This window comes from Chelonoidis abingdonii, chromosome 1, assembly GCF_003597395.2.
Source record: "Chelonoidis abingdonii isolate Lonesome George chromosome 1, CheloAbing_2.0, whole genome shotgun sequence".
NCBI classification, from domain to species: Eukaryota; Metazoa; Chordata; order Testudines; family Testudinidae; genus Chelonoidis; species Chelonoidis abingdonii.
In genome coordinates, this window is record NC_133769.1 from 135885664 (window position 1) to 135904230 (window position 18567).

The 18567-nt window shown below is 42.3% G+C and overlaps 1 protein-coding gene across 3 annotated transcripts in view; it reads right to left on the reverse strand.

Annotated features, from left to right (window-relative positions):
- Window positions 1-10910: 10910 nt before the first annotated feature.
- Window positions 10911-18567, reverse strand: part of LRP6 (LDL receptor related protein 6) — a 189779-nt gene continuing 182122 nt past the window's right edge. For all 3 annotated transcript variants that reach the window (XM_032803018.2, XM_032803017.2, XM_032803020.2), the window contains one exon: window positions 10911-16980. In XM_032803018.2, coding sequence (XP_032658909.1) covers window positions 16689-16980 — 292 coding nt within the window. In that variant the 3' untranslated portion in view covers window positions 10911-16688. The remainder of the gene's footprint in view (window positions 16981-18567) is intronic.

Sequence of the window (18567 nt, forward strand, 5' to 3'; positions counted from 1 at the left end):
CGCTACCACTTGCCCTCAGCATGAGGGAGCCTTGTCTATGCCTGACAAGGGTGAGCTCCCCAATTCCACCAGCCATAGGCAACACAAGCCCTCCTCTCTCAGCCTAGGTAGGCTCTGCTGTCCCTTAGCAGGATAAAGATAGGCACCCTCCAACCTCCAAGAATCTCCCTGGCATGTCCACCATCTGTTGCATGAGACAGTTGCTGTATTCCCAGAGTCCCTGCTCCGGTAGGACCTGTACCCTCCAGCTTACTAGCTATACCTCAGATCACTGCTCTGCTTAGCACAGAGCACTTTGATATCTATTTAACAAAGAACAGAGATGCAAGCAAGAGCAAGTAGAAATGCTGGAAACAAATGGCTACATATAAAACAAAATCCCAACGTGCATTCTAGAGCCTATACAATTAACAAATATTCTCATCTCTAATCAAGTACTGCTCACCAGCACTTTTCATCCAGGCAGCCTGTGATCCCTTCATCATGAGACAAGCCATGCTGTCACTTTGTCCCCTAGGTGTCTCCTTGCATTTTTCTGATATACCAGACCAATCATTTGATCTTGTTCCCTCCTCCTGTAGATTTTGGCCTCTCTTGTCGATTTCAGTCTTGATTACCTGGTGGCTCAGTATGCAAACATGCTTACCTTGGAAGCAACACAAAACACAATGACCAGACATAGAAATAAGCATTTAATACCTCCTGCTTGAATGGAACCTGTCCAAGGTACATCACCTCCTGGTGAGCTGCCTTCAACGTCAAAACTTTAAGAACATAATTTCCACTATAGATGCGTAACTTCTTTAATATTATCCCTATATACATTTCCAAATGATGATGATCACCAGTGGGCTACTGGCTCTCAGTAACTCACCCTTTGCTGAGTTATTGTGCATATACTTGACCCAGGGGATCCCTGTAAAACTCCTTGTCCCACTGTACCTTCTGCCAGTGGCACAAAGAAGTTCCTGGGTCATAGCAACTGCTGACAGGAACAGGACAAAAGTCAGCAAAGATAATCTACCAAGAACAGCTCAGACAGGATAGTTGCTCTTCCAGAGCATAGGGAAGCACTTGGCAACTTCTCATGTCCTGGGGCAGCCACCTACATTTTAAGGGCAAAAGACAGCTTTATGAAAAGGACTCCTTATGCTACATTTACCTTCAACCTTCTCTTTGTCCCCCCGAGTTTCATTAATAGGATACAAATGTATGGATTGATACCAATGTAAGATTCTTGTATGATTATTACTGAAATATGGACATTGTGTGTATCACATTCATATTAGCCCTACACTGTAGCAATGACTGTGTATGTGAAGCATTACCCTCTACTGGATGCTACGTGGGAGCAGCTTACCATTGGGAGGTTGTCCAATGGCCAAACAAAGTAGTAATTATTATAATCAATGATTGCTGAAGTAATAAGGGCTTATGTATTTGGAGCAGAAAGTCCCATCTTTGGTTTTTGTGTGTGACCATAAAGATCTTGGATCAAAGTTTCAAAAAAAAGTACCTAAGTGACTTAGGAGCCTAAATCTCAATGACTTTCCCTGAGATTTAAGCACTGAGGCCCACATCTTCAGTGGTATTTAGGCACTTAACTCCCATTGATTTAAATGCAGTAAGGCACCTATATACCTTTGAGGTTCTGGGCCTACTTCCCTTTTAAAAGTGGGACTCCACATGGCTCGGGTGAGCAACATAGAGGAGGGCTATGAAATAGTTTCCAGCTGCAATGCTGTCATCCAGCCCTGATCTCCTCTTGACTCCAGCAACTGTACCAACACAGTAGAAAACCCAGCATCTTTTCCCCATTCTCACTAGTCTTTATGCAGAGTAAGGTCAAGCCTACTTGTCACGCAAGCTTTATTTAAGCACAAAGAGCTCCCGTGGATCTGGGAAATGTGTATTTAACTAAGTGAAACCCACTTAAAAAAACAATGGTAGCAAATAGGAATTTGTATGTGTGCAACCCAAGCCCAAGTGTGAAATGATGCATAAAAGTATGGTCTGTGGTTTTAATTAAGGCAAATGCAAGTCAGAAAAGACAATATCCCATTATTGCACGGGGCCCATAGTCTTTGTCATGTTGGACGCAGTTTCTGCATTCAGTTAAAAGAGGCAAATTAGGCCCTAGTGCCAAAAGGAAAACCAAACTGTGAGCCAGTTTCATGGACCAAAATTCAATGGGCGACAGGAAGAATTTATCATCTCCACAAAAACTTTGGAATACACAGTGGAAAGACACTTCAGAAATCCATGGAAAGGCTTTGAAGAAGTGTGACTCATGGTCACTTTGAAGATTCAGTTTTGTTCTCTCTTTCCGCTTATGAAACAGGTTTTAAGAGTCCCACACCCGATTTTTCTCTGGGTGGGGATCCTAGTTGGCAGGCTCCCCCTTTATCACTACCTCAAAGGCCACAGAGAACTTTTTCTTGTAGCTTAGAAGCTGGGCCATTCAAGAATGACACTAAGCACTCCCTAGCTCCCCAAGTGCCCTGCGTCCCTAGTAGTAGGAAGAGTGATTGGGCGATCAGGGGTTGGGACCACATTAAAAATAGACCACAATGGGCCATAGATCTACCCATGTGCAGTATTATTAGTCAATATATTTGCTATTGCCCAATATGCAATCCGGTTTGTAGCTAAGTGCTCCACATGAAAGGAAGCATAGCTAATTATTGCATGGCCTAGGGTTGGGTCTCTAGTGTAACTATTAACTTGTGACGTTTGGAAGACTCAAAGGGTTAAGTCTTCATTGCAAAAACAAGCCAACAAGAAACTTGGCAACAAGTCTGAGAGCCCAGGGTCTACAGATTTGGGCTTGCAAGGCTCATGCTATGGCACTAAAAATAGCACTGTAGACATTCCCACAAAGGATCTAAGACTCTCCCTCTGGCTGGGTTTCAGAGCACAGGTGGGAACACTGACCAGGGCCAGCTCTAGGCACCAGTGTTCCAAGCATGTGCTTGAGGAGGCCCTTTTCAAGGGGTGACACTCCAGCCTTTTTTTTTTTTTGGCGCTTCAGCAGCAGCACTCCACCCCCCACTCCTTTTCTTTTTTTTTTTGCTTGGGGTGGCAAAAAACCTGGAGCTGGCCCTGACACTGACACTGCTCATCTGATCTCTGGAGTGCCAGCTGCAGTCTGTAGCCCCAGGCTCTGAGACTCAGTGCTGCTGGGGTGGAGGGGTTGGGGTTTTTTTCAGTGTAGACATACAGATCTTAGATATTGCAATGGTGTGTTTTTGCTGTAATTGTTTAACGGAAGATGGGGGTAACCATTTGTCAGTTTCTTTGCATACATATGGAAATAGAGCAATAGAAAAAAATCATATAAACCCAGTAACTATCTTTTGAAAAAACTGCAATGAAAATTAACACAAAACACCTACACTGAAACACTAAGAGGCAGACTTAGGTACAAATTGGGGCATCTGTAGCTCTTGTTGGAGTCGTATAAAATGACACAAGTTATAGATGGGGAAAAAACCATCAGATCATTAAACCCAGACTCCTTGGAAGAACAAGACATAAGAGTCAACGCACGTTTTCAAACTGTGGGGCGCAGCCAGGAATGATCGCAGGACGTGCCTTCTGCATCCCAGCTCACCTCCGTGGGCCACCCAGACTGTGGCTCACTGTCAACATCGGTCACTGCAAGCTGATTTCCACTCCTAGCAGCCTCTGCGCCCAGTGCTGGCTCCTCCCCCATCCTGACAACCCAAGTGGGGGAGGGGCAGGCATTGTGTCTATTTTTGTCTGGGTCAGGTTGGTGCAACCATAGATTGTAACTCAAAAGTGGGGCTCGGCTCAAAAAGTTTGTAAACTGCTGCATTAAACCGATACATTGCAAGGCTAAGATCGTGACTATTGTAGTATCAGCAACACATGGAGTGTTAGGGCCAGGGTACACTTTACTGTTAATATAGCATGAAATTCAGTTCATTTTAAAGTGTTTTGGGCTTGTGAGTAGCACAGCATTTTTTTCTGGATTTGATTTTTATAATGCTCCTCCCATTTTGCATATACATGTTCCCTATCCCGGGTAGCATTTTCACTCTTATCTGGCACAAAAGCCTTTAAAAAAAAATAGAGTGTGGAGCAGAAATAGAATTGTCCAGAAATCATTCCAGACCTGAAATGGTCCCATGCAACAAAGAACATTAACATGCCAAAAACCCTCCCCCACTAAAACAGGATAGTTTTTTGTTACTTAAAAGTGGCTGTCAGCAGCACTGCAGTCAAGAGACAGATTTTGCCAGTACCCAGTGAAAGCAACAGCAGCTAATCATGTGAAACAAGACGACAAATGCCAAGTAATGAAAAACAACTGTCAAGGGCCTTTCTGGGTGTTCAATAAGCCATGTATCTTGCCTCTCCGGCTATGGTAGTTCTGCAGGTGCTTTGCCCATTGCTTTTTAGAGCCATAGTCAGAGGTGGGTTTGAGTGTGGATTTAAAATTAATTTAGGGAAATTAACAGTGAGGGCACAAGGATTCCTCCTCCCCACTTCATCTTTGTTCTGCTTTTAGGAGCGATCTAAAGTGCAGGATGATTCAAACATCAACAGGGGGTGGGGGGAAATCAACCCCAAAGAACAAGGAGCAAAATGTTATCAGGGCTGCAGGAAAAAGCAATATCCCTTTCATTAGTCCCCCTCCAAGCTGGGCATACACAGAAGGGAAGGTTTAAAGTCTACATTCTACTCCAGCTGAAAAGCAAGAGCTTACATTTCCCCCCAGTGCTGTTTACTAAATACATTTTCTTGTCTAACCGAAGGCTGTGGGGGCATTTATAGCAGGGAAGGGGTTCCGGAGGCAGCGGGGAAGAAAGTAGGCAGGACTCCGCTCTAGAATCTGAGGGCTTAGGATGGTGGCCCCACAGCAGCCCTACTCACTGAGCCCTTGACAAGTGCTGGTGAGGAAAAGAGAAAGCCCTGGCAGAACATGCAGAAACGTTGCCTTCCTGAGTCCCAGCGTTGTTCTGATTCATGTAAGCTCAGGTCTGGGTTATGCTCTTGGGTTTCAGTTAGTTACTGATGTTTAGCTGGGGTCAGTTCTTTTGTTCTAATAGCAGAGAAACCCCAGGATGCAGAGAGGTAGGTGCGCTGAGAGACTTTTCTCAGGCTTTTCACTGTGCCATGGGTGCCCTGCCTCCAGATGCATGTCTCAAATCCCCCCCTTTGCTGTGCAGCACTTACAACCACTCACCTCCATCCCTGCGCTCTGCACCTAGATCAGCCTGGACCCCTTCGACCCATAAACCCTTTTTCCACCAGCCCACCTAACTAGTGCCCTGACCACCTCATACACACACCCATCAAAACCTGCTGCTCCTGAGTGATACCTGAGCCCTTCTCATCCCCCTCCACGTTCCTTTTCCCCAAGTACTCAGTCATGTCTTTCTTCCCAGCTGCAAAAAACCATCTTGTTTCCACCATCCATTTCCATCCCCTCAGCAGTTAGACCTCTGCTGTCTCCTCCCCCCAAACCACTCTGCTTCTTTCCTCTCTGCAAATCTCACTTGGAAACTCCTTAGGCACCTTGTCCTGACCTCTGATTTCTCAGCGTGTTCTTCTGGTTGGAATCAGCTTCCAGGTGTCATCACCCAAAGTTGGTCACTTTCCACAGCCTAAAAAGGAACATTTGAAGGCAGGAGTCCCAAGAGCCAGACTGAGTTGCAGAGAGATTAGTGTTCCTATTAGAAGTGTCTCAGGGCTCTCCTCTGCCATAAGAACAAGCCCAGCCCAGCAACCCTGCAACAATCACCACTACCCTGTGCCCACGTACAATAGAAGAAAGTGTTGAACAACAAAGAAACTGGTTTCTGTTTCCAGCTTCCAAAGTGTGCTTGTGAAGGTGGAAATTAGGAAAAGTACATCAATAGATGTCAAAGCATTTGGTGACTCATGAGACATTAACACATTTCATTTGCAGACAGCCATCCTACCCACAGTAGATGTCACTTTCTGATCTTTTCTGCCTTTACTCTTTAATTCTTGGGATATTTGCATAAAAGCTGGATATTAATCTCCAGACGTTTGCTGCTCACTCCCCACCTGAAGTCAAATAACTCTGTTTGTAACAACATGCTCATTTCCACAGCAACCAATTGTGATTTCCCAGACAGGACAATGATTGCTGCAGTTGAAGGACGAGCCACAAACGCATATTAAATTCCTCAGGAAGCAAAGACCTGGTTTTCATTAACTACCCCAAGTAATAAGAATCAAGGGGAATAAAATACAGGAAAGAGAGAGTACGTAGACCCAGCTTTCAGGGGATTATTCAATGCTGTCCCTCAGTCTAAGTGAGACTTGACATCAGGGCTGACCTGTGCTTAGCAGGACAAGGACCAAATTGCTCCTCTGTTGAGGTACAAGGCTTACAACAACTAAGATTTATTCCCCCATAGCTTGATTATACCCCTTTAATTGTCTCCTCCTCTCTGTCCTCCTTCACAGCCAGATCTCCTCTCCAGTGTGTCCAAAATGCTGCCACTATCAGTAATTTTAGTTATTTGCCATACAATAGTGCCCATCAGGTTATACAAGAAACTTGGCTGATTTCTTCTGAAAAAGAAAAATAGCGCAGGAGAAGTTACTGACTAGAGACCAGCTTCTCTCACTGAGTCATCAATAGGTCCCACGTGTTGAAAGGAAAGGCCCTGTTCTGCCCTCATTTGCACAGGTGCACTGACTTATGGAACACAGCAGAATTGGGCACCACTGTTTCCCAATGGGGGATGAACAGTTCTCAGAACTCCTTTCAGAACAGCTCCTTTCTTTTAAGCACCTTCTCTCCCCAGACTTTTAAGGCCCCCTAACTTGCCAACATCTGTCCTTCCAGCTGACAAAAGGTGGCAGCAACGCTACCACCTATTTCTAGGATGCCCACCACTGTTTCTGCACTTTAAACAAACGTGAAAGACAGAGGTTAGAAGGGGAAACTGAGGCATAGAGAGGTGAAATGACTTGCCCAAGGTCACACAACAGCCCAATGGTAGAGCCATTGACCTGAACTAATATCTCTGGAGTCACAGTCCAGTGCCCTATGCACTCGCTAGGATACCTCACCATCATCTTCCTCACCTGCATTTCACTCTGTCACTCTCTTCTCTGAGTCGCTCCAAACTGCCTGTCCGATTGCAAGGCTCTGCACCCACTCTGTCCGGACCAGTAGCTCTGCCTTATCTCCTGTTACGTTCCTCCCCTTGGTCAGCTAACATCACCTTCTCCAGGCCCTCTATACCCCAAACCCCTTCCTATGCAGTTTTCTTCCATCCTATCCACAGTCAAGTCTCACTCTATCATAGTGCCTTGGAATTAAATAAAGGAATAAAAGGAAGCGCCTGAATGAGTAGCTGGGAGGTCTAATTATTATAACCCTGAGCCTCTCTCATCCTATCCCCTTCTACACCGTTTGTTGCTCTGACTTGCTGCAGCACAGCTACAATTAGACTGGACATTCTCTGGGGCTGAAACCAAGTGTCCTGTTGTGCGACTCCTAGCACACTGGTGGATGCTGCCAATAGAATAAATGGGGAAAGAAAGTGGACTTGGCCTGGGGAAAAGAGTGGGCGGTGGGGTGGCCACTGAATGAGGAGAGATGGGACACAGTGCTTATTAGTTGGGGAAGGGAGGAAGAGTTTTGGCAATATTGGCAGATATGTGTGTGTGTGTGTGCCCGCGCAATTTATGGGATCCTCCCACCTACACCAACTGTAAGATCCTTTCCAGCCTCCAGACAACCAGGCGGTCCTGTTTTACTACAGTGCCTCCACTCACTCCCATCCCTAAGAGCACAGCTCGGATTTCAGCTGAATCTAAGCTTGTCAAACAGATAGTTGAGGGTTAATGTCTCTTTTACCTGTAAAGGGTCAAGAAGCTCAGAAAATCTGGCTGACACCTGACCAGAGGACCAATAGAGGGACAAGATACTTTCAAATCTTGGTGGAAGGAAGTCTTTGTGCTTTTGGTTTTGTTGTTGTTCGCTCTCAGGACATCTCCAAATCTGTCTGAATCAGTCTCTCATGTTTCAAACTTGTAAGTAATTAGCCAGGCAAGGCGTGTTAGTCTTATGTTTGTTTTCTCAACTTGTAAATGTTTCTTTTTGCTGGAAGGATTTTACCTCTGTTTGCTGTAACGTTCAACCTAAGGCTAGGGGCAGGGGTCCCTCTGGTTTATAGGAATCTGATTACCCTGTAAAGCATTTTCCATCCTGATTTTACAAAGATAAAAATTATCTTTTCTTTCTTTAATTAAAAGCTTTCTTTTTAAGAACCTGATTGATTTTTCCTTGGTTTAAGATCCAAGGAGATTGGATCTGGACTCACCAGGGATTGGTGGGGGGAAAGGAGGGGGGATAGCTAATTTCTCTTTGTTTTAAGATCCAAGGGGATTGGATCTGTGTTCACAAGGGAATTGGTGAAGTCCTCAAGGCAACTCAGGAGGAAACAGAGTGCCCCAGACATTGAAATTCTGGGTGGTGGCAGGGTTACCAGATCTAAGCTAGTAATTAAGCTTAGAAGTGTCCATGCAGGTCCCCCACATCTGTACCCTAAAGTTCAGAGTGGGGAAAGAAACCTTGACAAAGCTAGACCCCAGCATGGAACTTCTTATGCATGGGTATGTGGGCAGGGCTCACGTACAGAGGCCTGCAGCTGCTTCGCTTAGTTTTAAAGTCACTGAGTCAAACATGTATCTTGCATAGGCCCCCATGTTGGCCACACCAGGAAAAGCCAGACATTCAAAGGAGCACATTGTGTTAGAAATGGACAAAGTGTAATTCAAAAACCAGCTTGAGTTTCCCTTACCTCGCTCTCCTGGGCATGCTGTGATTCCTATGCAAACTCCTGCCAGCTAGGTACAGAATTCCCCTGCTGTATCTAAAACAGGTTGAACAAGTTCAACAGCAACTGCAGGACAGAACACAGGATTTCAGGTTCCCAGCTTCTTAAAGAAGCACTGGCAAGATTGGTGGATCCCAAAATCTCATCTCTTACCCTTTCACAGCAACCCAGGCCTCTTCTGCTCCCCATTCCTCTCACCAGCCAGAATGATTCAATGTGGTTTTCTCCCCTCTCCTCTGATATAAAATCAGAAGCAGCATTTCAGCACTCACATCTCAGCTACGTGCAATGCAAGAATCATAATTGCGCTAAGGAAATGGATACATTTCATGCTTCCCATGGGTCGTATTGGAGAGGTGGGAATATTTTTGGAAGTTATTTTTTACATCAGCCTTCCCCAGTGTGCCTAGTGAGCAGCAGTTCATCACTTCTGCTATACTTTTAGAGGCCACGATAACTGATGAAATGAAGAGCCATGGTAGGGCTGCAGCAGATCCACAACTTCAGCTAGTCTGTTGGCCTGAAGAAGGGGCAGAGGGTGGCTTAAAAAAAAAAAAAAAAAAAAAAAGGCAACTCAGAAATGGCCCAGAGGAAACGCAGATCAGTTATTCTGGGATCTGCAGCCTGCCATGCCTCCCTGTCTTGTTTCTCTGTAAGAAATTACTTATGGGAAGGCAGCTAAATTTGTGCATCAAAGCACAGTACAACTATTGTGTACACTAGCATAGATGAGGGCTCACTAACCCCAACAGGATGTGAAGATTATAAAGTGTCTTCCATCACCCTGCAGTAGCACTGACTCAGCACAACAGGACTGCCACTCTTCACAGGGAAAAGAGGGCACAGTCTCTACTCAAGCTGTAGTAGTGATTTACTAGCCACTACAGAGAGAAGAACCATACTCATCTGGCTCCACAGATTGAAGACTTGGGTTACCAATAGAGCACAAAAGTTTGTTATGTAACTCTCCGCCAAATAAAATAACTTTGCACTGTCTTATCTCAGGATCTAACAGCATTTTATAAATATTCACTTTTACAGTATTCCTGTGAGCTTCGTAAATATTATCCCCATTTTACACGTGGGAAAACTGAGGACCAAATAGAGGCAGTGACTTGCTCGAGATCACCTAACGTGGAAGAACTGGGACTAGAACTGCAGAGTCCTATTATAGCTAATTCCATACTAGTCATGCTAGGCCACACTGCCTCGTCTTATTGGACTCATGAGGGGATTGGGAAGGGGATTCCTAAGCTGGGTTTTAAAAGCTTACTAAACCTCAACTGTCCCCACCCTTAGCAGTCCTCTCCAAACCCACTTCTTTGGCATGGTAGCAGGAGTTCTTTGTTTTGTTTTAAAATTAACAGTAAAATATCAAATCTGCCAATGTTCCCGATCCTACAGACACTTAGTGTCAAGATTGGCTATCTTCCAGAAAAGAGATGCACTAGCTCAGCCAGAAGTTATAGGCTTGATCCAGGAATCACTGGGTAAACTTCTATGGCCCGTGTTAGGCATAAGTCCTGACTACATGATCATAACCACCTCTTCTTGCCTTAAAATATATGAACTCTAAGCATAAGTAGTCTCCGGGAAGAAAGAGGAAGGATGGTCCAGTGGTTAGGATGCTAGCCCAGGACTTGGGAGCTCTGGGTCAATTCACTGCTTGACCACAAACTTCCTGTGTGAACTTAGGCAAGTCACATAGGTTCTCTGTGTCTCGGTTTCCCATCTGGGATAACAGCACTGTCCTACCTCACAGGGGAGCTGTGAAGATATACACATTAAACACTGTGAGGTGATCCGATATTATGGTGAGATAGGGAGAACAGGTACCTGAGAGAGATGGAGACTGACTGCAGTGGAAGTCAGTAGAAGGACTTGATGTCAAAGCAATCCTTTATGGGCTTTAAATTAAGCATATGCATTAGCATTTGCAAAATCTGGGCCTGTATAATCAGAGAGTTAAACAACCTTCTGACACTTACTGGAGGCCAAACCTACTTCAGCTGTCACATTCCTTCCCCTTCTCCCATAGAATGGAACAAAACTGAAGTCACTCTATTTTTTTCCACTCAGTTTTATTATAAAAATCAACATTTCATTTGTTACAACTCAGTTTATAGTAATAATTGAAAAGGGATTTTTGTACAAGGTTTATATACAGCTTAAAAGTAAAGCACTTTATTTTACAAAAAAAAAAAGTTAGTGAATGAGTGGATAGGGCTGACCAAATGTTGGCCATTATAATATAAATACATCCTTGCAAAGCACCATCGTACCAAAGTTGATGAACAAGAGACACCAGTTGGTTTTAAGACAATGACAAACAGTGATTAAAGCTTACAAAAAAGGATAAAAACAAATAAAAATAAAACGATAAAAATCTGAAAGCAGCACCAGATCCTTCACTTGCAAATGAGGCTAGTTCAGCTTAAGCCTGGTGGTATCCTCTTCAGAAAAGACACTTCTGTTTTCCCTTCTTGACTCTTAACTGTTTGGCTTAAGGATACAGCTGACCTAGTGAGTCTTTCCCAGCTTTTCTTCATTTAAAAGATGGGGAAGGATGCAGGACAGTTCTTCAACAATCCCACCAGGGTCCTTTACTAACATAATTTCTGGATGGAATCTAGTTTGCCAGTTGTGCCGCATATAACTTTGGAGCTGGATTTCCCAGCTCCAATTAATTTTGCTTTAGCATCATTCAGAGTCCATCAAGGTCTTCTTCCCTTATTTAAAAAATGACTACAAAAATTTGCCCAACATTCTACAATTTCCAACAGCATTTGAAGCATTACTGCTTAAAAACACGTCGCAATATTGTGTGCCTGCCCTGTACTTACGAGCTACAAGAACTATTCCTAATTAATTTTCTTTATGCATACTCCACATGGCAAATAAATTGAGGCTTACATTTCAAGTGAAATCCCTCCAAAAGCAAGAAAATTCCAGGGTTAGAAGAGCTGCTTTGGACAACAATTACTTTTGCATTCAATAATCAGTAACGTATTTACTGATTACCTCTTGCTTCTACCAGAAAAAAATCAGCTACTTTTGCATGGTGTGTGGAGAAAACAGAGATTCTGCCCGTAACTACACCATGTGACCTTCACACTAGGGACAAATGTGACAAGGAAAGTAACTGATTACTTTTCAGAATGAAATTTTTGAACGGTACAAACTGACCCAGGAATTTTAGGAAAACTTAAAATTCATTCAGGTAATGTCTATCAAGCTGATAAAACTGGAAATATGATAGTTGCCTTTCAATAAAAATTGGACACATTCAAAGAAGGGGGGCAAAAAGGTCATAAGGCAGAACTCAGTTTGGGTGTGTAATTCATGCAATGGAGGCACTAACAGAAAGCATTCATCATAAAAGTAGGGGTAATGTACAACTTGGAAACCAGATAATCACCAAAGCCCAACAATGCAGGACATGAGATATTCTCCATTTCCCTTCATGCGCCAGCAATAGAGTGTAATATCTGCTGGCACCAAGCAGCTTAAAAGTATACTTTCATTTAGCAGTAAGTGAGATCTGACAGACTGATTTCCATGTAGCTGTAAAATACATAGAAAATTCTTACTAATATGCATTAATTATCAAACTAACGATAATACACCACATAATGGATATTTTTCCTACAGTTTCTTGTAGATATAGTACTAAATGTTCTGCAGTATGTTTTGTAGATGCAATAAAGTCTAGGTAATATGAGACAACACTACAAGCTGCTATTACCTCTGCGCAGAGAGGCAGGGTGAGCCTTCTGGATTATTAACTATTATTGCTGGGAGTGGAGAAGAACATTATTGGCTCTATAGATCAGCCATCTTCACATTAGCAAAGCTCTGTGTGTTTGGGATTTAGAACACACGAAATTGTAAATTACAGTTCCCACAGCAAATCTAATCCTTTGGTATAAATTGGTTCAACTGCAAATTCTGTATTACCGAGTTTCATTTAATGCTTTAATATGTATGTAAGTAGGCAGCTTGGCTGAATTTTGGATTCATGGAAACTAGAATTTTAAGATTTTTAAATGCTATCTTTAGAAAATAAAATTAAAATGTTCCATCAAAGTAGTTCTTTGCATATAAATCTCCTGACTTTTAAAAATATGAAAAAAACCCCATGCATGTTCCTTTTAACGTGCAAAAGGATATGGCGGGTGCACATCTGGAGAACCACATTTCTGTTTGAATCACTGTGTAATTCAAACATGCAAAGCTACAGATATAAGTGTAGTGACCAGAATGTACACCTAGGGAACCCTATACTCATGTTTACTGAAATGGGCTATGTGGTTTTTAAAAAGCTATGTCTTTCCCTTCTCCCTCCAATTCAACAAGATGGATTTATTTCCATGTGCAGATATTCAGCTACAGACATTCTGATGCATAGACAGGATAAATTACACTTGGGGCACTTGAGGAAAATGCCCCACTGTATATGGCTCTGATTCAGGAAGGTACTCAAGAGTGCCTAATTTTAAGCATGCATGTCAATGGCACTACTTACGTGCATGCTTAACTTTCAGCACTGAAGTACCTTGCTGACTTGAAGCCAATGTGCAGTGGACTTAAAACTTCATTTCTCAGTCAATTTCAAAGTAGCAAAGTGCATACTTCCTTATGTGGGATAGAGACAGCACAAGCCAGGTCTGGTTTGATGGGAAAGGAGGAGAGAGATTGTTCAGTCTCTCTGTCAAATCAGTCCTTGGCTTATCCATCAGGAATGTTCCAACAAGCATGCTAGTTGTGGTGATGTTTTTGTGGTGATGTTAAGTACATGGACATCTACTTAATGGGAACTTCCTTAATCTTAAATCAATTTAAGATTTCCACTTTAGATTCATGTAAATGATTGCAAATGTAGGTCTCAACTTTCCCACCAAATTCTTTGGTAAATCAGAACAGGAAAAGAGCTCAACTCCCCAACTGGTCTTCATCATCTGATAGTTTTCCTCCCATCATTAAAATAAAAGCAGCAGCAGCTTATTTAAGTACATGCTGCACACAATTAGATACACAGTTCTAATATATTTGGTCAAATTCCACAGTGCCTTATGTTCTCCCCTCCACCTCACCCCGCTATTGACCTCAGTGGAGTTGTATCTGGGTGTGAGTATAAAATCTGGGCATTACCGTCCAAAGACAGAGAGCTAATTCTTCTAAAACAAATCCCTCCAGTAGTCTAGTTTAAACAAGCATATATTATCTGTAGAAAGTCCTTGTAAAAAGACAGTCTGACTCTCCCCATAAGAGGATACCACAGCTTAAGTTGAACCACCTCAGAGTTTTTCAAACAAACAAATTGGCACACTGAAGCGTTCTGCAAGTAGAGACCATTGACATCGCAGAACAAGCACTCGGACTGAGATACAACAATGCAATATTCTTCTGAGTTCATTAGTGCAAGTTTCCACATGTGAACCCCACACGGAATGCTGCACATTTAAAAATGTAAACAATGTAGAAGTCTCAATTCTGATCTGCACCCCAGCCTCTGCTCACCCTCTCCCGCTCTTCATATAAGTGGATTGGATTTCCCTTTATAGCTCACAATACCTTCCAATATCCAACCTACTGGAGACCACAAGCAAGTTTCTTCACCAACAGGAAGAGCCAAAGGAATAGCTACCAAAATTCCTAGGTACCTAGAATAAAGCTCAAGGTATCAGCTGGGTTAATATTTATGCAAAAGTTAGTGCACCTGACCCATGGTCAATTCCAATCGTCTGAGGATCATTTAGAATTTTTTTAAAATACTTCAATTATTAGAAAGGTGCAGTGAGAACTCCAAACTTCATGGTTTCCCTTAGAGCTGAAACTGAGAGAGGCTCCAATAGTCAAGCTGAAATGCAGCATCGGCAAGAATCACTCAAAACTTCATGAAAAAGTATGGGATTTAAAACTAGAATATTTTTAGCCTGCATCTCTTGGTAGAAACTGACTGTAACAGAGCAGTAAACCCCTCTGTCTCTTATGAAGAGTTATTACACCAATGCTGAGCCCTAGTACTTCAATGCAGGAGTCCCTCAGTATCCTTTGTGAGGAGAGGTAAGATTTAGGATCTGATATTTGGAGTGGCTCCTGGAACTCCATTTAAAGTCAATGGGAATAGCAGATTGGTAACACATCCCAAGATCAGATCCATTGTGAGCTCCGCTAGTTCAGGCTGTTGAACTCAAACACTGCACAGGAGTCAGGAAGAGTTAAGAAGATCATATGCTGCCCTTCAGTTCATGCAAACTGTTTTTAAAATGAATGCATACTATCCCTTTCTAATTGCCAAAGGAGCTAAGGAGATAAAATATAGGATGCTAATATAAAATGATTTGGTTAAGAATATCTTAAAATTTGACATTCACAGTGGTTAATACTAAAGTATTAAATGCATGCCACGCAAAAGAGGAGGTATGTAGAAATCATACTGAGAAGACCGGCTTACCTAACACGAACACAGCATGAACAGTTAATACAGCAGGGGAAACATTTCTAATGATCAAAATTCCATTTCTTATAGATTGTGTCCCAGTCCCCCCCTTGACAATGTTTAAATGCTTTCTTACTAGCAAATAATATAAATATATATATAAATGATTTGTATACTGTGATATTAACTATACGCTGAAAGTATTGCAAGGATACAGGATTCATTTACAGTAAAACTAGCAATTTATGGTTAAATTTATAGTTTATAAATATGTTGTCTATATTATATGTGGTATAAAAATATTTGACATTTTGTGGGCACTAAATCAAAACAATTTTTAAGGGATTAAAATGATTCAGGTATATGTATATTACCATTGTCAATTACATGAGAATTGGGCTGACTTAGTACAAAATGGAATCCCACGACATTAGCTGAATAAAGAAACCCAAAACATAACATGGCACTGCAAGACAAGGCTAATAAAAAACAGAGGATGAATTTTCATTAACTCAATTCAAGAAGTACTTTAAACAAGGAAATCTGATTTAACAAAATGGCTCTGGGGGAAAAGCAGGGGTGGAAAATGAAAAAAAATGAAGACATTTTTAAAAGTGTACCCAACAAAATTATTGAACTTACAGCAACGGAGAAAGTTTAAAAATGGGGGGCATGATGCAAATGTAGGCAAAAAAAATGCAGATGCATTTTAATTTTTAAAAAGTGTGACAATATATTCTAATATTTCATTATGTTTGTACACACATATATATAATAAAATATCATAACATATATTCACTGCTACGATTACTGTACTCCTGTAGAAAAAATAAAGCCCTTTGTGTATGGTTAATATCTGTCCTGACTGTTTCTTCAAGTTTAACTTTCATTGCTGGCCCTCCATAGTTAATGTAGAGGTTATTTGGCTACTTCCAAGTATCTATGGTATGCTGCTCTGAGACGGACGACTTTTTTTTTTTTTTTTTTTTTTTTTTTTTTTAACTTTTTTGGTATTGATGAACCCCACATTTTGCCTCACTGGACAGTGATGCGTCCCAGTCCTTCCATTTTCTCATGTGCTCGGTCACTTCACTGGATTAAGGCATGATTTTTTGTTCCGTTTGCAAAAATAAAAATTTTGTACAAATTTCTATTCTTTTATACAAAAATTTCTTCTTATGGCACAAGCAGCAGATGCTGTTTAAGAAAATATATAAATATCCTTTTTTCTTCTGTACAAATATCTCCAGTATTCCCCACCCCATTTCATAACTTTTAACTGTACACTATCCTGCCTCCTCCCTCTCCAATACTCCCTCCCCCCTCCCTGGTATGGACAATTTGTATTTACACTTTTGTAGTGGAGGCAGTTAAGGAAGGGGGTGGAGGGGCCCTCATGAGGAGTCCGTGCAGGGGGACGGAGGTGGTGGGTAAAGGTGATGGGAATAGCTCCGTTCTGTGTATGGGGAGGGCGGACAGCTTTCATAGTTCTCCTCCGCCGAGAGGTACTGGCTCCTTGGCGTCGGTGGAGGGGGCACAGGCTCGGAATCATAGTTCAAGTCACTGGTGTAGCCCTTAGTCACTGCTGTCGTGACCCGCCGGCTGGGGGCGTAGTCGCTGTCACAAACATCCGTGCTGCAGGGAGTGGTGGGAGGTGCAAAATGCCGGTAGCTGTATGGTCTGTAGCTATGTAAGGGAATTCATAGGACAGATGTCAGCGCTTAAAGAGAAACTATAAGCCAAAGACTCAGATAATGGAACACAAGCCAGATATATTACCTCATGAAGGGAATACTCATTAGCAGAGCTTTGATTTGTCATAGTGCTGGCAGCTCCAAAACAGGCCAAAAAAACCACCCCAAAACCTCAACTCCGCCTGTTTGGGGACAACTACCCCAAAATTTTTCAGAATTTTCACAAACGGAGAAGTTGGAAATTAATTCATTTCATGTCAAAAGAAATGATTTGTTTCACTTTTGGAGATCTTTACTTTTCTCGCAAAACTACATTATCAAGGGGATTTAATGTTCCATTCAGAAAACCAAGGAGGTGGCGCCCCAGCTTATACCCAGTAGCCTAGTGGTTAGGACAATCACCTGGGATATGGAAGAGCCAGGTACCAATCCCTGCTCTGGAGCAGGGAGTGGAACCCATGTCTCCCCTCCACCAGCTCCTTGTTTTTGTGAATGGTGTCTAAGTCCCCTAGTGTATCTAGGCAACAAAATTGAAACGTTTCTTTCCAGAAATGTCAAAATAAACAGTTTTGACATGTCTTAATTTTTTTCTTCAACTGAAACAATTTGCCAAAATCATCATCAATTTGTTAAATGTTTCAGTTGACCTGAGTCTGTATTTCTCAGTAAAAAAAATTCCAGTTAAAATATGTTGCCCAGCTCTACTAATTAGCTATCACGAAGCCTCAGCTCTGGTCAAACTGGTACAAAACAGGTGGCATTTGAGGAATTTTAGAGGTTGGGGGAAAACGGTGTGTGGAATAGATGTATGTAAGGTCTTGGAAAAAATTTTAAAGGAGAAAGTAGTTAAGGACATTGAGGTCAATGGTAATTGGGACGAATTGCAACATGGATTTCCTAAAGGTAGATCGTGTCAAACCAACCTGATCTCCTTCTTTGAGAAGGGGACAGATGAATAGACAAAGGCAATGGGGTAGATTTCTAATTTACAACCCTCAAATTTCAAGTAGGCATTTGAACACGGTTCCACATGGGGAGACTGTTAGTTTAAATTGAAAAGATGGGGATGAGTAGGAAAGTTGTAAATGGATAAGGGAAACTGGGTTAAGGGAGACTCCGGGGTGTACTGAAGGGTGAACTGGTCAGCTGGAAGGAGGTTACTATGGAAGTCCCAAGGATCGGTTCTGGATCACAAATCTATTCTAACCTTTATTACTGACCTTGGCACATAGAGCGGGAATGTGGCTATAAAGTTTGCGGAGACCAAAGCTGGGGCGTATGCTAACACGGAGGAAGACTGGGATAACTAACGGTATGGCACCTTAGGATACGAGTAATAGTAAATAGGGCAATGAAATATAATAGTGAAAGTGCAAGGTCATAGCACTTAGGGCGATAAAAAGAATTTAGAATATAAGCAGGGAACGCATCAGTTGGAAGCAACAGAGGAGGAGAAGACTGGGGTAATGGTTTTGATAGCAGGATGCATTGAGCGCCAAATTGCGATAATGGCCGTTAAAACAAATGTGTTTTAGGGATGCATGCAGGTGAAGGGTATTTAGCAGGAGAAGTAAGATGT